This window comes from Branchiostoma lanceolatum, chromosome 11 (genome assembly GCF_035083965.1).
Source record: "Branchiostoma lanceolatum isolate klBraLanc5 chromosome 11, klBraLanc5.hap2, whole genome shotgun sequence".
NCBI lineage: Eukaryota > Metazoa > Chordata > Leptocardii > Amphioxiformes > Branchiostomatidae > Branchiostoma > Branchiostoma lanceolatum.
Window position 1 is genome coordinate 12,127,050 of NC_089732.1, and position 12,069 is coordinate 12,139,118.

The 12,069-nt window shown below is 40.6% G+C and overlaps 1 protein-coding gene across 1 annotated transcript; it reads left to right on the forward strand.

The window, feature by feature from the left end:
- Positions 1 to 496: 496 nt before the first annotated feature.
- LOC136445218 (arylacetamide deacetylase-like) lies at positions 497 to 10,057 on the forward strand. The gene is made up of 5 exons (XM_066443085.1): positions 497 to 533; positions 6,884 to 7,032; positions 7,818 to 8,061; positions 8,431 to 8,494; positions 9,178 to 10,057. The coding sequence occupies exons 1-5, from the start codon at positions 497 to 499 to the stop codon at positions 9,923 to 9,925; spliced, it is 1,242 nt and encodes a 413-aa protein (XP_066299182.1). The 3' UTR covers positions 9,926 to 10,057.
- Positions 10,058 to 12,069: the final 2,012 nt, after the last annotated feature.

The window sequence follows — 12,069 nt, forward strand, 5'->3', positions numbered from 1 at the left end:
AGTGAAATATCAAAGGAAAAAAACATTTCCCTATTGCATACAAAACAGGGACCAACTAGATTATTCATTCCCCCATGCATACTCCATGTAAAGAGATTTCGGCCAAGAATAAATGTACTACTATATTGGTAGTAACGTTACAATACAATTTCCATAATTTTTGACAGTTCATAATTTTGTTGTAGGTCAAGAACATTATTGTGAACTGATCTCATTTGCAACGCTATTACTGTGAATTTAAACAAGAAAGTTCTTAATAGACAACTCTGGACAAGGTATGTTTGGAAAAAAAATGAATGAACTACCTTTGAACCACACGATTTCACGAATATAGTTATTACATTGCCAAAAGCGAGGAAGATGCATTCCGTGTTCCATAGAACAATCGAAAAGACTGCTAACGGTATGATGTTCGCATGGCTACAATGTCACATACAAACAAAATTAAATAGCTAAACTGAATATAAAGAATATTCTAAGATATGTCATAGCCAACATGGTTTTACTGGAGGACACCAAAGGACCTTATCAAGGTAAGGAAAACTTACCTACCAGAAAATAGATTATGTAAAATGTCAACGTTACCTGCTAGGATGCTTTTATATCTTGTTTAACGTCCTCTGAATTTGTTTCGTGATATTTGAAGTATCTTGATTGTAGTATCCTATTGAGATTGCTCTTTGTATCAATGTTTCGGTACCCTCTGCGACAAGTATTAATTTGGTGAATGAAACTCATTATTTAGGAAGGAACACAAAGTGCAGTGTGACAAGTGTGACTCCAGGAGAAGTGCTTTGAATCTGAGGGCCGAAATTCTAGGATGAAGATACCACCATGCGTTCTTCTAATGGCATTACTTCCCGTCTTTGCCGTTGGCGACAACTTGCCGGAGAACTTGGGTGACAAGTCACCCTCGCTTGTGGAAAATCCAGACAACCAGCAAATTTTCAGAAACATTTTCAAGGAAATCTTAGCCAAGAGAAAGAGCCCACATTCATTGTTATTGGACGACGATGACATTCGCTTGGTGGAAAGGGAACAGAGAAGCCAGCTGGGTGGACACCAACATGGCGCCGATGTGCAATCACGTGATTCACAGATCAGCCAATCAAGGCACGGGAAGCCCTTACCTGCAAGTATGGCGGATGGAATCGTCGTTGTTATGACAACGATGCTTTCCACCATGGCGATTCTGAGTATAATAAGCTTAGCTATTCACGCCATATGTCTCAAATATGGGCGGTATTTCCGATTGAGAAGCAAACGTTTAATGTCCTCTCAAGTTTAGGATTCTCAGTAACTTCAATTAAGTGTAACATTGAGTCAATCTTTGTACAAATTTGAAACTCTATTTATATCATACTGGCGTTCCTAATAAAATGTGCACGGGTTTTGGGTTGTTTCTTCCTGTTAGCTTATTCTTTGTGGCTAATTTCAAGATGGAAACGTTAGCAGTATTTTCGATTGTTCTATAGAACATGTACATGAGGGGGGGGGGGGGGCTTCCCCGACTCTCGAGCTAAGTTATATTTGATGATATATTAATTTTTCTTTCCATAGCTTATGTGTTATATGATTGTGAATTGATTACTCATTAAGTTTATGTTAAGTTATCCTTTTGTATCCTGATTTGTTATGATTTGTCATATAATGTAAGGGCTCCCTTGGAAATCAGTTACAATGTTAACTGAAGGGACCACCCTTAAGATTAATAAATAAATAAATTCATTCGCAAACCATTCCCAAGCAGCACTTGCTGAAAAAAAATGCATCAGACGCCAAATGTCAAACAGAGCTTGTTCATATGCAGTGCTCAGCCCTCGACAATTTGGACATAAACATTGTGCGTACGAAGCTAGACTACTAATCATATTATTAAGAATAGCCAATAGACCCATTCAACATTATACAATCACCAATACAGAGTCAGAATTAACACTGATACTTTGGAAATCATACCAAACTAACGTAGCATACATAAAACGACTGGCAACCCCTCTGGAGAGGTCTTATTAGATTATTGACAACAGATAGCTGATATTAATGCTTGCTAAAACAAAATAGAATATAATATTTCCATCACAATTTTACACAATTATTTGTGATCTCTACATCTTCATGTGAGATGAATATGGTAACATACGGAAAGCCCATTTAGCTTGCTCTTAAATGGCATAAATCATCATAAACATGCATCGATTAAGAGAAATCTACAACCAATACCAGTAACACGTATACATAAAGTTCATGCTTACAGTTCTCAACCCCTGATATTTGTCAAAATCTGATAGATATGAACATACAGTATTCTGTTTCTAGTCAACTGTGACTGTACTGATGAATAATCATATTTTTCGTTTTCTTTTATCATTCAATATTCAACATATCTACAAAACGCCTGAGTCTCACAGCATGGCAGTCTCTCAGCGTTACCAGATTTATATCATGTTGTTTTTGGAAAATACTTTCTCTAATAAACAGAAAAGTTTTAATAGAGGCTTAATGTGGGGGTTTGCAGTGTCAATAATGATGAAATTTCCACCTGTCTTATCATTCCCGGCTTACTTTCAAGACATGGACTTGACCTTAATTACTATTGACGTCACGGGGAACTATCGGAAAATCCAGAATTTTACAGATTTTCAGCAATGGTTACCTTCGAAATCCTAAAACTTTTCCAATTGTTTTACGTTTAAGCCAGAAAGTTAACACACTTCAAATACCAGAGGTCATAATTTCTTTAAACCATTGCTTAATATCATCAATTTCCTTTTCATCGGAAACGTCACCATTGTGGCATAACTGTTCGCAGTCCTGTGTACCTTCGACGGTTAGAATGTTGGGATCATCTGTTTCCTGACGACTTGTTTTTTCTGCCGTTTCAACTTCCCCGAGATGATATTGGGGTACATCAAAAACATAAGGCGACCTCGCATACGGTTCAATCGTGTAAGGTTTAACCTCATTAATGCTGACCTCTGTATCTGACTTTTGCACCTGATTGCCAACCGTGTCGTCATCGGAAACTTCCCCATTGCAGTCGGTACGATCACAAGTTTGTGCGTCTAGACCAGTTAAAGTACTGACTTCTTTCTTAGGACTGGTTCTACCTGCCGTTTCAACTTCTCCAATATGGTATTGGGGTACATCAAAAACGTAAGGCGACCTTGCATACGGTTCAATTGCGTCAGGTATAGTTTCGTACATGCAAGAATCCGAGTCTGTTTCCAGACCACTTGTACAGCTTTCCTGATCATCTGCCAGGGTACTAGTATCATGACTGGTTGTAGCCTGATGATAAAAAACGTTGCTTACAACATGGCCAGCCGCCATGTTGTTCACGTGACCTAACGGGGCATGCGCAGTTGTGTTATTAGGTTGTTTTCTACCCAATGTAAAATACACAGCTAATGCCACACCACAAAGGACAGCTATCACTCCAACTACTGAACCAGCTACAGCCCAGGCTGATACCATGGCAACGGTTTGAGAAGATGACGTCTCCCGAGTCTCTTTTAAAACTGTGACCTGATTAAAGGTTCTCGTTGCCAAGGTGCCATTGGTGACGTTTTTAAATGTTTCCCCGTGACTCCAACCACTGGTTGCTAGTGGCAACAAGGGCGAAGTGATGACGTCAGAGGGAACAACATGACGTTCTGTGAGGCAGGAACTGTTAGGGTCACAGGGCTTACTGTAAATTGAACTATTTTCGCCTGTCACAACTGCAGAACATCCTGATATATGTTCATTCAACAAGTGGAACTCTACGTTCTTTACTTTAGGTGGTGTTTTACAGCGAAACTCGCTTTGCAATGTGGCGCGTGCAATATGATTTCTCATAATGATATCTACGCACTGCCAGCTGCTTTTATAAGTTCGGCATCTTTCCGCACGTATCGCCATTTCAATGATCCAACTTATGTTACAGTCACAGTGGAAAGGGTTACCCGCTATGATAAGTACATAATTAGCTACATTTAATTGATTTTGTACAGGAGCGTCCAACCCAAGATCGCACATAGAAAATGTTTTGATGTTATTGTAGGAAACGTCAACCTTCTTCAAGTTGGGCAGGGAAAACTTCACCGGATAGAGGTTGACACAGGAGAGCTGATTATGTGACAAATCCAACATGAATAGCTTGGGCATGTTCTTCAAACATTTCCATGGAAAGTAAGTTATCGAGTTGTTTCTTAGGTTAATGACAGTTAAATAGGGTAGGGCCATGCAGGGAAATTTAGTCAGGGCGTTACCAGGAAGATGAAGCCCCGTGAGATCTGAAGGCAGTTGTCTGGGAACATTCGTGAAACCTTTGTTTTCACAATAGACCTGTTTGAATCTAGAATTAGGTGGCCAACGAAAAGCATTGTTGTGCCAGTTACATCTTTTAGATCGCAGTGGTGAAAATGCCGATCCTTCGCAAGTATGTTGTACGTTCAGAAATGTGAGGACCGAAACCAGAATGACTATCATCGCTGTCTGATAAACTAAAGTACATCTATCCCTGAATAACATGTTCTGTTATTAAGTTATTAAAGGCACACTAAACTTAATTTCGTAAAGCATACCGCAGTATGTTAAATATACTACTAAGACCCGTTCTTACTTGTTTTACACTAGTCCATCATAAATTAGTGATTTTACAACATTTGAAATTCGCGGCGTGGTGATGTAATTCTGGCGATGTCCAACGACCTTTGACCTTTGTGACGTCAGATCTCGAATACTAGTTGGCCCAAGACTCACAACACAGTCGAACCGCAGGTCACCCTAGTTCTGAGTTAGGTTTATGTTGATATCGTCTAGCCACTGTCCATCATGATCTCATTGTGATGTTATGAAGTTTTTTTTAATTCATTTTTAGAGTTAGGATAGAACTAATATCAGGTGTATTTGCAGCCAGTGCCACAGGCAGGTACCCAATGTGTAGGGTAATGAGGCTGTTTAACGTGTTCGAGGCACCTCCTCGAGCACGGGACCCCCGTTTTACGTCCCTCCCGGAAGACGATTTCGTGGAAAGCTTCGTGAGGCTACAGCAATCCGGACGTCCTTGGTTGGTCTCCCATCCAAGCACTGCCCGGACCGCGCGTTGCTTAACTTCCGAGATCGAGGGATCGGGTGTATCCAACGCGCCACGCGGCCGAACTCTTTTACTTTATCTCCGCAGATAAGAATGTCAGAGTTAGAGACGAATGTGAAAGTTTGCGCCACAAGAAACATCTAAAAATTTAAATATCTTTCAACGGTGTCCACGTATCAGTTCAACACTCCACCATCACGCTAAATTGATCAACATATGTCTGTACCAGCTACCGTAAAACAGAATGATATGATATTGTTTACAGTTCAATTAAAATACCAAGTGCTTTGTCTAACCATTGACAAGTCTATTCCTGTACATGAAGGTGATCTTGAAGCTGTGAAGACGAGTTGCCTCCGTCTCTTCTTTACACTGTTTATGTCTTTAAGTCTGCAGATGCCTTCTACTGGTCTCCTAGAGATCAAAAAATAAAATAAAATCAGCCTTAACCTTTGCTTCCCAGCGCCTATGCCAATATACCAAATATCATCGAAATCCATCCAGAGGTTCTTGAGTTATGCTGACTCCAAAATCCGGAAACACAAGCACACACACACGATTTGTGTCGGTCGCGGCCGCTTTGGTCAGGTGGTCGCATATGGGCAGGCCGCTTAACGTTTGTGCCAAGGGTAAAATGTTCGGGAGGCAGGAATAGCGAGCGTCGTGGCCAGGTGGTGGGCATGAAAAGGTTGTCGCCAAGGCAAGTTTGACACTAGGTATACTGATTTCTTGTTGACGAAAGTCTAAAATCAGCACATACCTTTATTAACAAAACAAAAGTGCAGCTAGGCCTGATAGAGATCCTTCTGCTGCGCAGTGACACCTGTGATAAGGCAGGAAAACAAGAAGATTCTCTCGCGCGGATTAGGGGTGGCTGTTTTCTCACTGCTATGATATCATGTTACTCAATATGTTTTCAATATCGTCTGCTGTTAGATATAGGAATAGAAATTAAGGTGAAATAAAGAACATAATGCCATGAATTTTCATTGACAGAACGAAAGAATTAATTATTTACATACCTTAAAACAAGCACAAGTCGCACCTAGGCCAGTGGCAAACAAGCGCTCGTCCCTGTGCCGTTACACCTGCTATGATGGCGCAGTAAAATAAAATAAAATGAGGGCAATTGTCTGCCTCTCTTTGAGATTGCACGGTAGGCGTGTCATCACTGCTATGGCAAGGTCTCGTGACTTTTTCTTTTGTCATGATGACATTTGAAATTGCATGCTGGCTGGTATTACATGTTTCTACGTTTGACAAACATTAAGAATGAGAAATAGGTAATTGATTAGTAAATACACATTGTCTTCTGCATGTCCAGAAAGGGGGCGTGACAAATCTGTTGTCCAAAGGTCATCGTGGCCAGAGAAAAAAAAATTAGTGAAGAAGACCGAACGGACCTGGAACTCAAGTCAGTAAGTCAGTGAATTTTAATTCTTGCCCTGCGACTCCAAATGTAACTGCATAGTTTATTTTTAAGTGGAGGTAATGATTTGAGTAAGCATCGTTGTCGGGCGTCCCTAACTTGGTCACCATTCTATCCCCGGGCTGCAGGCTGGTTTTCTTCGGCACTGTATGCTTCTATCCCCGCCTGGCCAACTGAGCTCACCCGTTGATTTTGTCTGCGTGGATTCTTTTTTTTTAGGAGGGGGTGCGAATTTCCTTAGGATGTACTAGACCTGGTGCCGAATAACTGGGCCCAGGCAACAGCTTGTATTGCAGGTCTGGACGCCCCTTCTTTTGAAAAAGAATAGATTTTCTTTTTATGTAAGCGTTGATAGTTGTACTTTGCCCACCTAGATAGAACGATGGTGATAAAGGCGGCTCTGGCTTTTGTTGCGGCTGCGACTGTCCTTGCGTACTACTGTCAAGAACCAGTTCCGCACGACATCGAACAGCCAAGATTCTATGCAGCACTGGGAATATTGTCTCGGACAGTTCGCAACATGGTAATAACTGTGCCCGGTCACATCATCCCCCCCCCCCCCCAGCAGACCCGATATGCTCTGTTCATTACCTCTCATAGCGGCCCTACAATTTCCAGGCTTTGAACTCACTTCTGGCGACGTTATTGACAGTTGCTCCTGAATAATTAATGAGCTAGCCTTATTTGGCACAAACATCCGTTATTTTTGCTCTGAACCCAAAATAGCGATGTAAGACGAAACCTGATTGGTTAATAGCATCCCAGCGTCCTTTGCGCTTTTGCTCTAGATGAGCTTAAGCCAACCCTCGGACGTCGCCAGAAGCGAGTTCACAGGTTGGAAATTGCAGGGCCGCTATGGGAGGTAATGAACAGAGCATATCGGGCCTGCTGGGAAGATAGGTCACATTCGTCTGTCGTGCGATCGCAATTTGAGGGCATTCCTGGGTTAGTCGTGCATATGTCGTAAAAAATTTAGCTGTCTTAATTGCTACCAGAAAGAATGTCTTTGATCATAAGATTTCCGGCGGTTGGTTCTGCCACAGACTGCTTGAAAATTCTACATCAAAATCATATGATGGCCTACAAAGAATGTGGTCGCACCGTTACATAAGTCAACTAAATTTTGTTTATGAGACCTGTAAATCTACCATATGAAACTTTCAGTGCATTGCAGTTTTTATGTTAAATTCCAGATAAAAAATGACTACGAAAAAACTGTTGTCGTATTAGTCAGTATAGCATAGGGTTTGACAGATTTACTGTAATGTTTACATTCAAATTGAAAACATTTTGTTTTCATTTTTTCAGGCTAAATTCGGTGAGTTTATCGGTATAGGTACTGAGCCTCAGAATTTTCGTTACATGACCGATGGGATGTTAAACGCAGCCCGTAAACTAAAAGGCGACTACAGAGAAGGACTGAGGTGCACGGACACCACGTTTGACGGGGTCAGAGTCCGTGTGTACGAACCAGAGTCGGCGGGACAGAGTGGCAGCAGACGGCCTGGCCTAGTCTACATCCACGGAGGGGGCTGGTTTCTTATGAGTGTCGGTAAGACCTAATCTCCAAGCATTGATTATCAGTAGAAACATCAATAGTTCTATAGACTAGTTATACCCAGTTTTTTTTTTCTTTTTATATGTGAGTCAATCTTGTGTGTTCCCTTGCAACTAAACCTCAGGCATGATTTGGCAAATATAAATAAATATAATTTTTCACCGTTTATATGCATTCTTTGATAGATGACAATGCCTTGCGTTTGGGAACGCATCTATGGCTATACTTTATTTACTTTACTTGTCAATTCTTTCTTACTGTTTCATAACTTCTTTTTTCACTGATGCTGTTACGTATATTTCAACATTGACAATTTGGTTCGTTTAAAGAAAGTTTTTCCTTTAATCCTGTTGTTATTTACAGATACCTACGATCAGCTGACGGCCCATCTCGCTAAACAACTAGGAGTTGTCGTTGTGTCAGTGGAGTAAGTACCTTGGGGTTCTTTTTGGCGAAGCCTCAGGAGCGGAGCCGATTTTGTAATTAAGATTAGCTTTGCAAGTACATGTATTCTAAGATTTCCGTCCGTGATTTCTCAACTAAATTTTTCCTTGTTTGTTCGTTCGTTCGTTTTTATGTTTTCATTACACTATAATACGAGTTGAAGTGAATTTTGAATGATCAGTATTGTGGTGGTATGTTTCAGAATATGTTTTTGATTTTGCTTTTTAATCTATGAGTTTTCTGCGTTTCATATTAAAGATGCACAAGTTTGTTTCATTACATTAATCATTAATCATGAATCTTAATTCTTTATTGAAATGTGTATTTAGCGCTAGTTTGATAGCGCCATATAGTTCAAAAAGTCAACATTTAGGGCTGATGCGACATAGGGCTGAAGCTTTGTACCAAAACAGAAAGTTTTGAATTTTTGACTTTTTTTACTGCAATCTTCTTCAGTATTAAAGAGACCTAGAAGTTAGATCACCTGGCCGTAAGAACATATGACGTCGTCACTTGGTCAAAAGTACCAGGAAGTTCGTACCGCCCGCCGTCTCTGTTGAGTCAAGGCTGGTACTAATTGCTCTTGTATAGATGGCCTCCTTGCTTCCCCACACGAAATAGTCCTGTTCAGCGTCTAAAAGAAATATCTTTCATATCATTTTACAGGTACAGACTTGCCCCTGAGCACAAGTTTCCGGCGGCCTTTGACGACAGCGTTGCTGCCACAAAGTTTTTCCTGAAGAACGCAGAAAAGTACAACGTTGATTCCAAACGTATCGGCATCAGCGGGGACAGTGCAGGGGGCAACCTGGCCGCAGCCGTCACTCAAGCACTCGCTAAAGAAAAGGGTCTTCCTAAGTTAAAGACACAGGCACTTATCTATCCAGCGCTTCAAGCCATCGACTTCAACACGCCTTCCTTTGTAGACCATGGTCATTTGAGTACTTTGAGTAAAGATCTAATGGTGGCATGTTGGTTGTGGTATCTAAATAACGACCAGTCGTATAAAGAATCGTTCAAAGCCAACCAACACACAAGTGACCAGTTAAAGAAATCTCAGTATTCCGGGTACGTGGACAACGAGATGAAGTCCAAAGCCATCGTTAGGAAGGAAGATATCAAATTTCCTGAAATTCCTAACATCGAGACCATTTTGGATCCACGTTTTGCCCCGTTAATGGCAGGTGACGCCGATCTTAAAGGTCTCCCACCGACGTACGTGTTGACGTGTGAGTACGACGTTTTGAAGGACGATGGTGTAATGTACGGAAAAAGGCTCGAGAAGGCTGGGGTTAAAGTCGAATATGATAATTACGAACGAGGCTTTCACGGCCTCTTAAACCATTTTGAAGTTTATGACTTAGGAGGTACTGCTATGGAAAACTTTGTAGCGTATCTGAAGAAGACCCTTTAAAACTAACTCATTAATGTAGTCATTGCCATCCCTGTATCAATTGTCTGATTGAAAAAAAAAACACTGACAAGTGTAATTTCTGAAACATACGGTATCAAAATGGTTTGCGATTAAACATATAGCGTTGGAAGTAGATACTATACTATACTATACATAGCTTATTCCAATGCTATACAATATTCTGAAAAAATACAACGTTACAAAATGTAAACTTATCAGTACCCGAATATATAAAATCAAAAGTATCAAAGAATGATGACGGAATTATACCCGGGAAAGTTCTAGCATATTTATCATCAATCAATCTTCGTAATATAAACCACACATTGTAAACTCATGTTTATCATTATGATTGTTTAATAGGAACTTTGTGCAATTTGTTACAAGCATCATATCCAGATGATTTGTACATAAATATATACAGTAGTTCAATATAATTCTTTAATCAAAAGTTATGCAGTTTTTAAAAATATTTTGTTTTTTTCCAATATATAGTCATACAAAATCGAAGACAAGAAACAATATTACAACATCGAATATAATAGACACATACAATATTCTGACATTACACATCATTGCTTAAATATGCATGGTTATTGTCAATTATCAAATATACACTGCCGTTAACATAAGTACGCATAAGCAAGTAAGTTAGTAATAAATATAACTTTTTCTAGTATCTAATAACAAAGAGCTATTGGAATTTTCCCGGTGTTGTGAACCAGTACGCTGTTCTTTGTTTTATTTCTTCTCTTGTCAATATCGGCTTTTTTCATTAAGTTAAAACAGTATTAAGATATATCTTATTCATCTTTTTTATTATGTCATTCATATTCTGAGAAAATATATGAAAATAGAATACGATAATTCAGTACAGTTCTTGACCAGTTTTGCAAATATATTTTTTAAGGTTCCCCGCATTATACAATGACAAGGTATACAGTCAACTGACTTCTACGCCTGACTTATTCTGAAATAGTATTATTGTACGTAGCCTGAAAAACATAAAGCAAGTGTCTATCGATTGTGGCGTCGTGTGGCGCAATCGGTAGAGTGTTTCGCCCAGAACCGAGAGGTCCCGGGTTCGAAACCCCGATATGCCCCGATACTGTGCCCTTGGGAAAGGCACTTTACACGACTTTCCTCACTCCACAAAGGTGTGAATGGGTACCTGACTTTGGTTGGGGAAGGTCGAATTGAGGTCACCAGCTAGCGCCGAATGGCAGCCGCCCAGACCCTTACGACAGTTCCACAAAGTGCAAATCTGTTCTGTATTATATGATTGTAAACCCTGCAGCAATTCAGCACTGGCTGCCATTGCGCGGGTACTTTCTGACCAATAAACCATAATTCGTAACGCTTAGAATTGATTGTATCGGATATTAGTTTCCTTCCTGTATCGTTTGTTCAGAGACAGCATAAGATGAAGATTTTGCGGCAGCCTTTGTGGCGCGTCACTGTCTAAAGATGTCACGGACTCGGTCCTCGTCACAGTCGAGTCGCTGGCGTCTGTGATCGTTGACGCATCCGTTTCGAAACCATCTGTTTCTGATGTCGTGTCTTCTTTAAGGAATTGCATGTTAAGAGTCTGACTTTGAGCCGACTCTTCTGTAGAAGTGTAGCTCGGACGTCTACTGCTTTCCTCCAAGATGGAGTGCAGTTCCCTGTTGTATCCGCTTGTCGCCAATTGGCGCTGCGGAACGTTGACATGTCCCTCGCTGTCGGTCATCAGAACGCTGCCGTCGATATCTATGTCATCCACATCCGGGTTACATCTCCTCGTCGGGACGTCAGTTCTGACCCATTCTTCCACTCCAAATATGGTATCAGACGGGTTCCCTTCAATAGCCAATAAAGCCTGGGGGTTCATCATTGGTCGTGCAATGCGGAACTGTGTCGGGAAAAGAAATTAAAGAAACAGTCAGTTAAGATGCGGACTTAAAACACATTTACATACCAACAGCACTTCCCAGGACCCATAGATTAAGTAAAAGGATAATAATATGATAATCGATTCTACGCAATAAGATATCTCATATCTACACTCATAAGAACATGTACTGTGAATCCAAACAATGGCCGACACTGTTACTGACAAACCAAGCAAACAAAGAAAGAGAAAAACAGACACACAATGACCGTGG

Excerpts from the sequence above, each read along its gene's own strand:
- LOC136445218 (XM_066443085.1), top strand. The coding sequence starts at position 497 with ATGGTTTTACTGGAGGACACCAAAGGACCTTATCAAG. Across the intron at positions 534-6,883 it reads CACCAAAGGACCTTATCAAG|ATAGAACGATGGTGATAAAG; the intron begins GTAAGGAAAACT and ends TTGCCCACCTAG. Across the intron at positions 8,495-9,177 it reads GTTGTCGTTGTGTCAGTGGA|GTACAGACTTGCCCCTGAGC; the intron begins GTAAGTACCTTG and ends ATCATTTTACAG.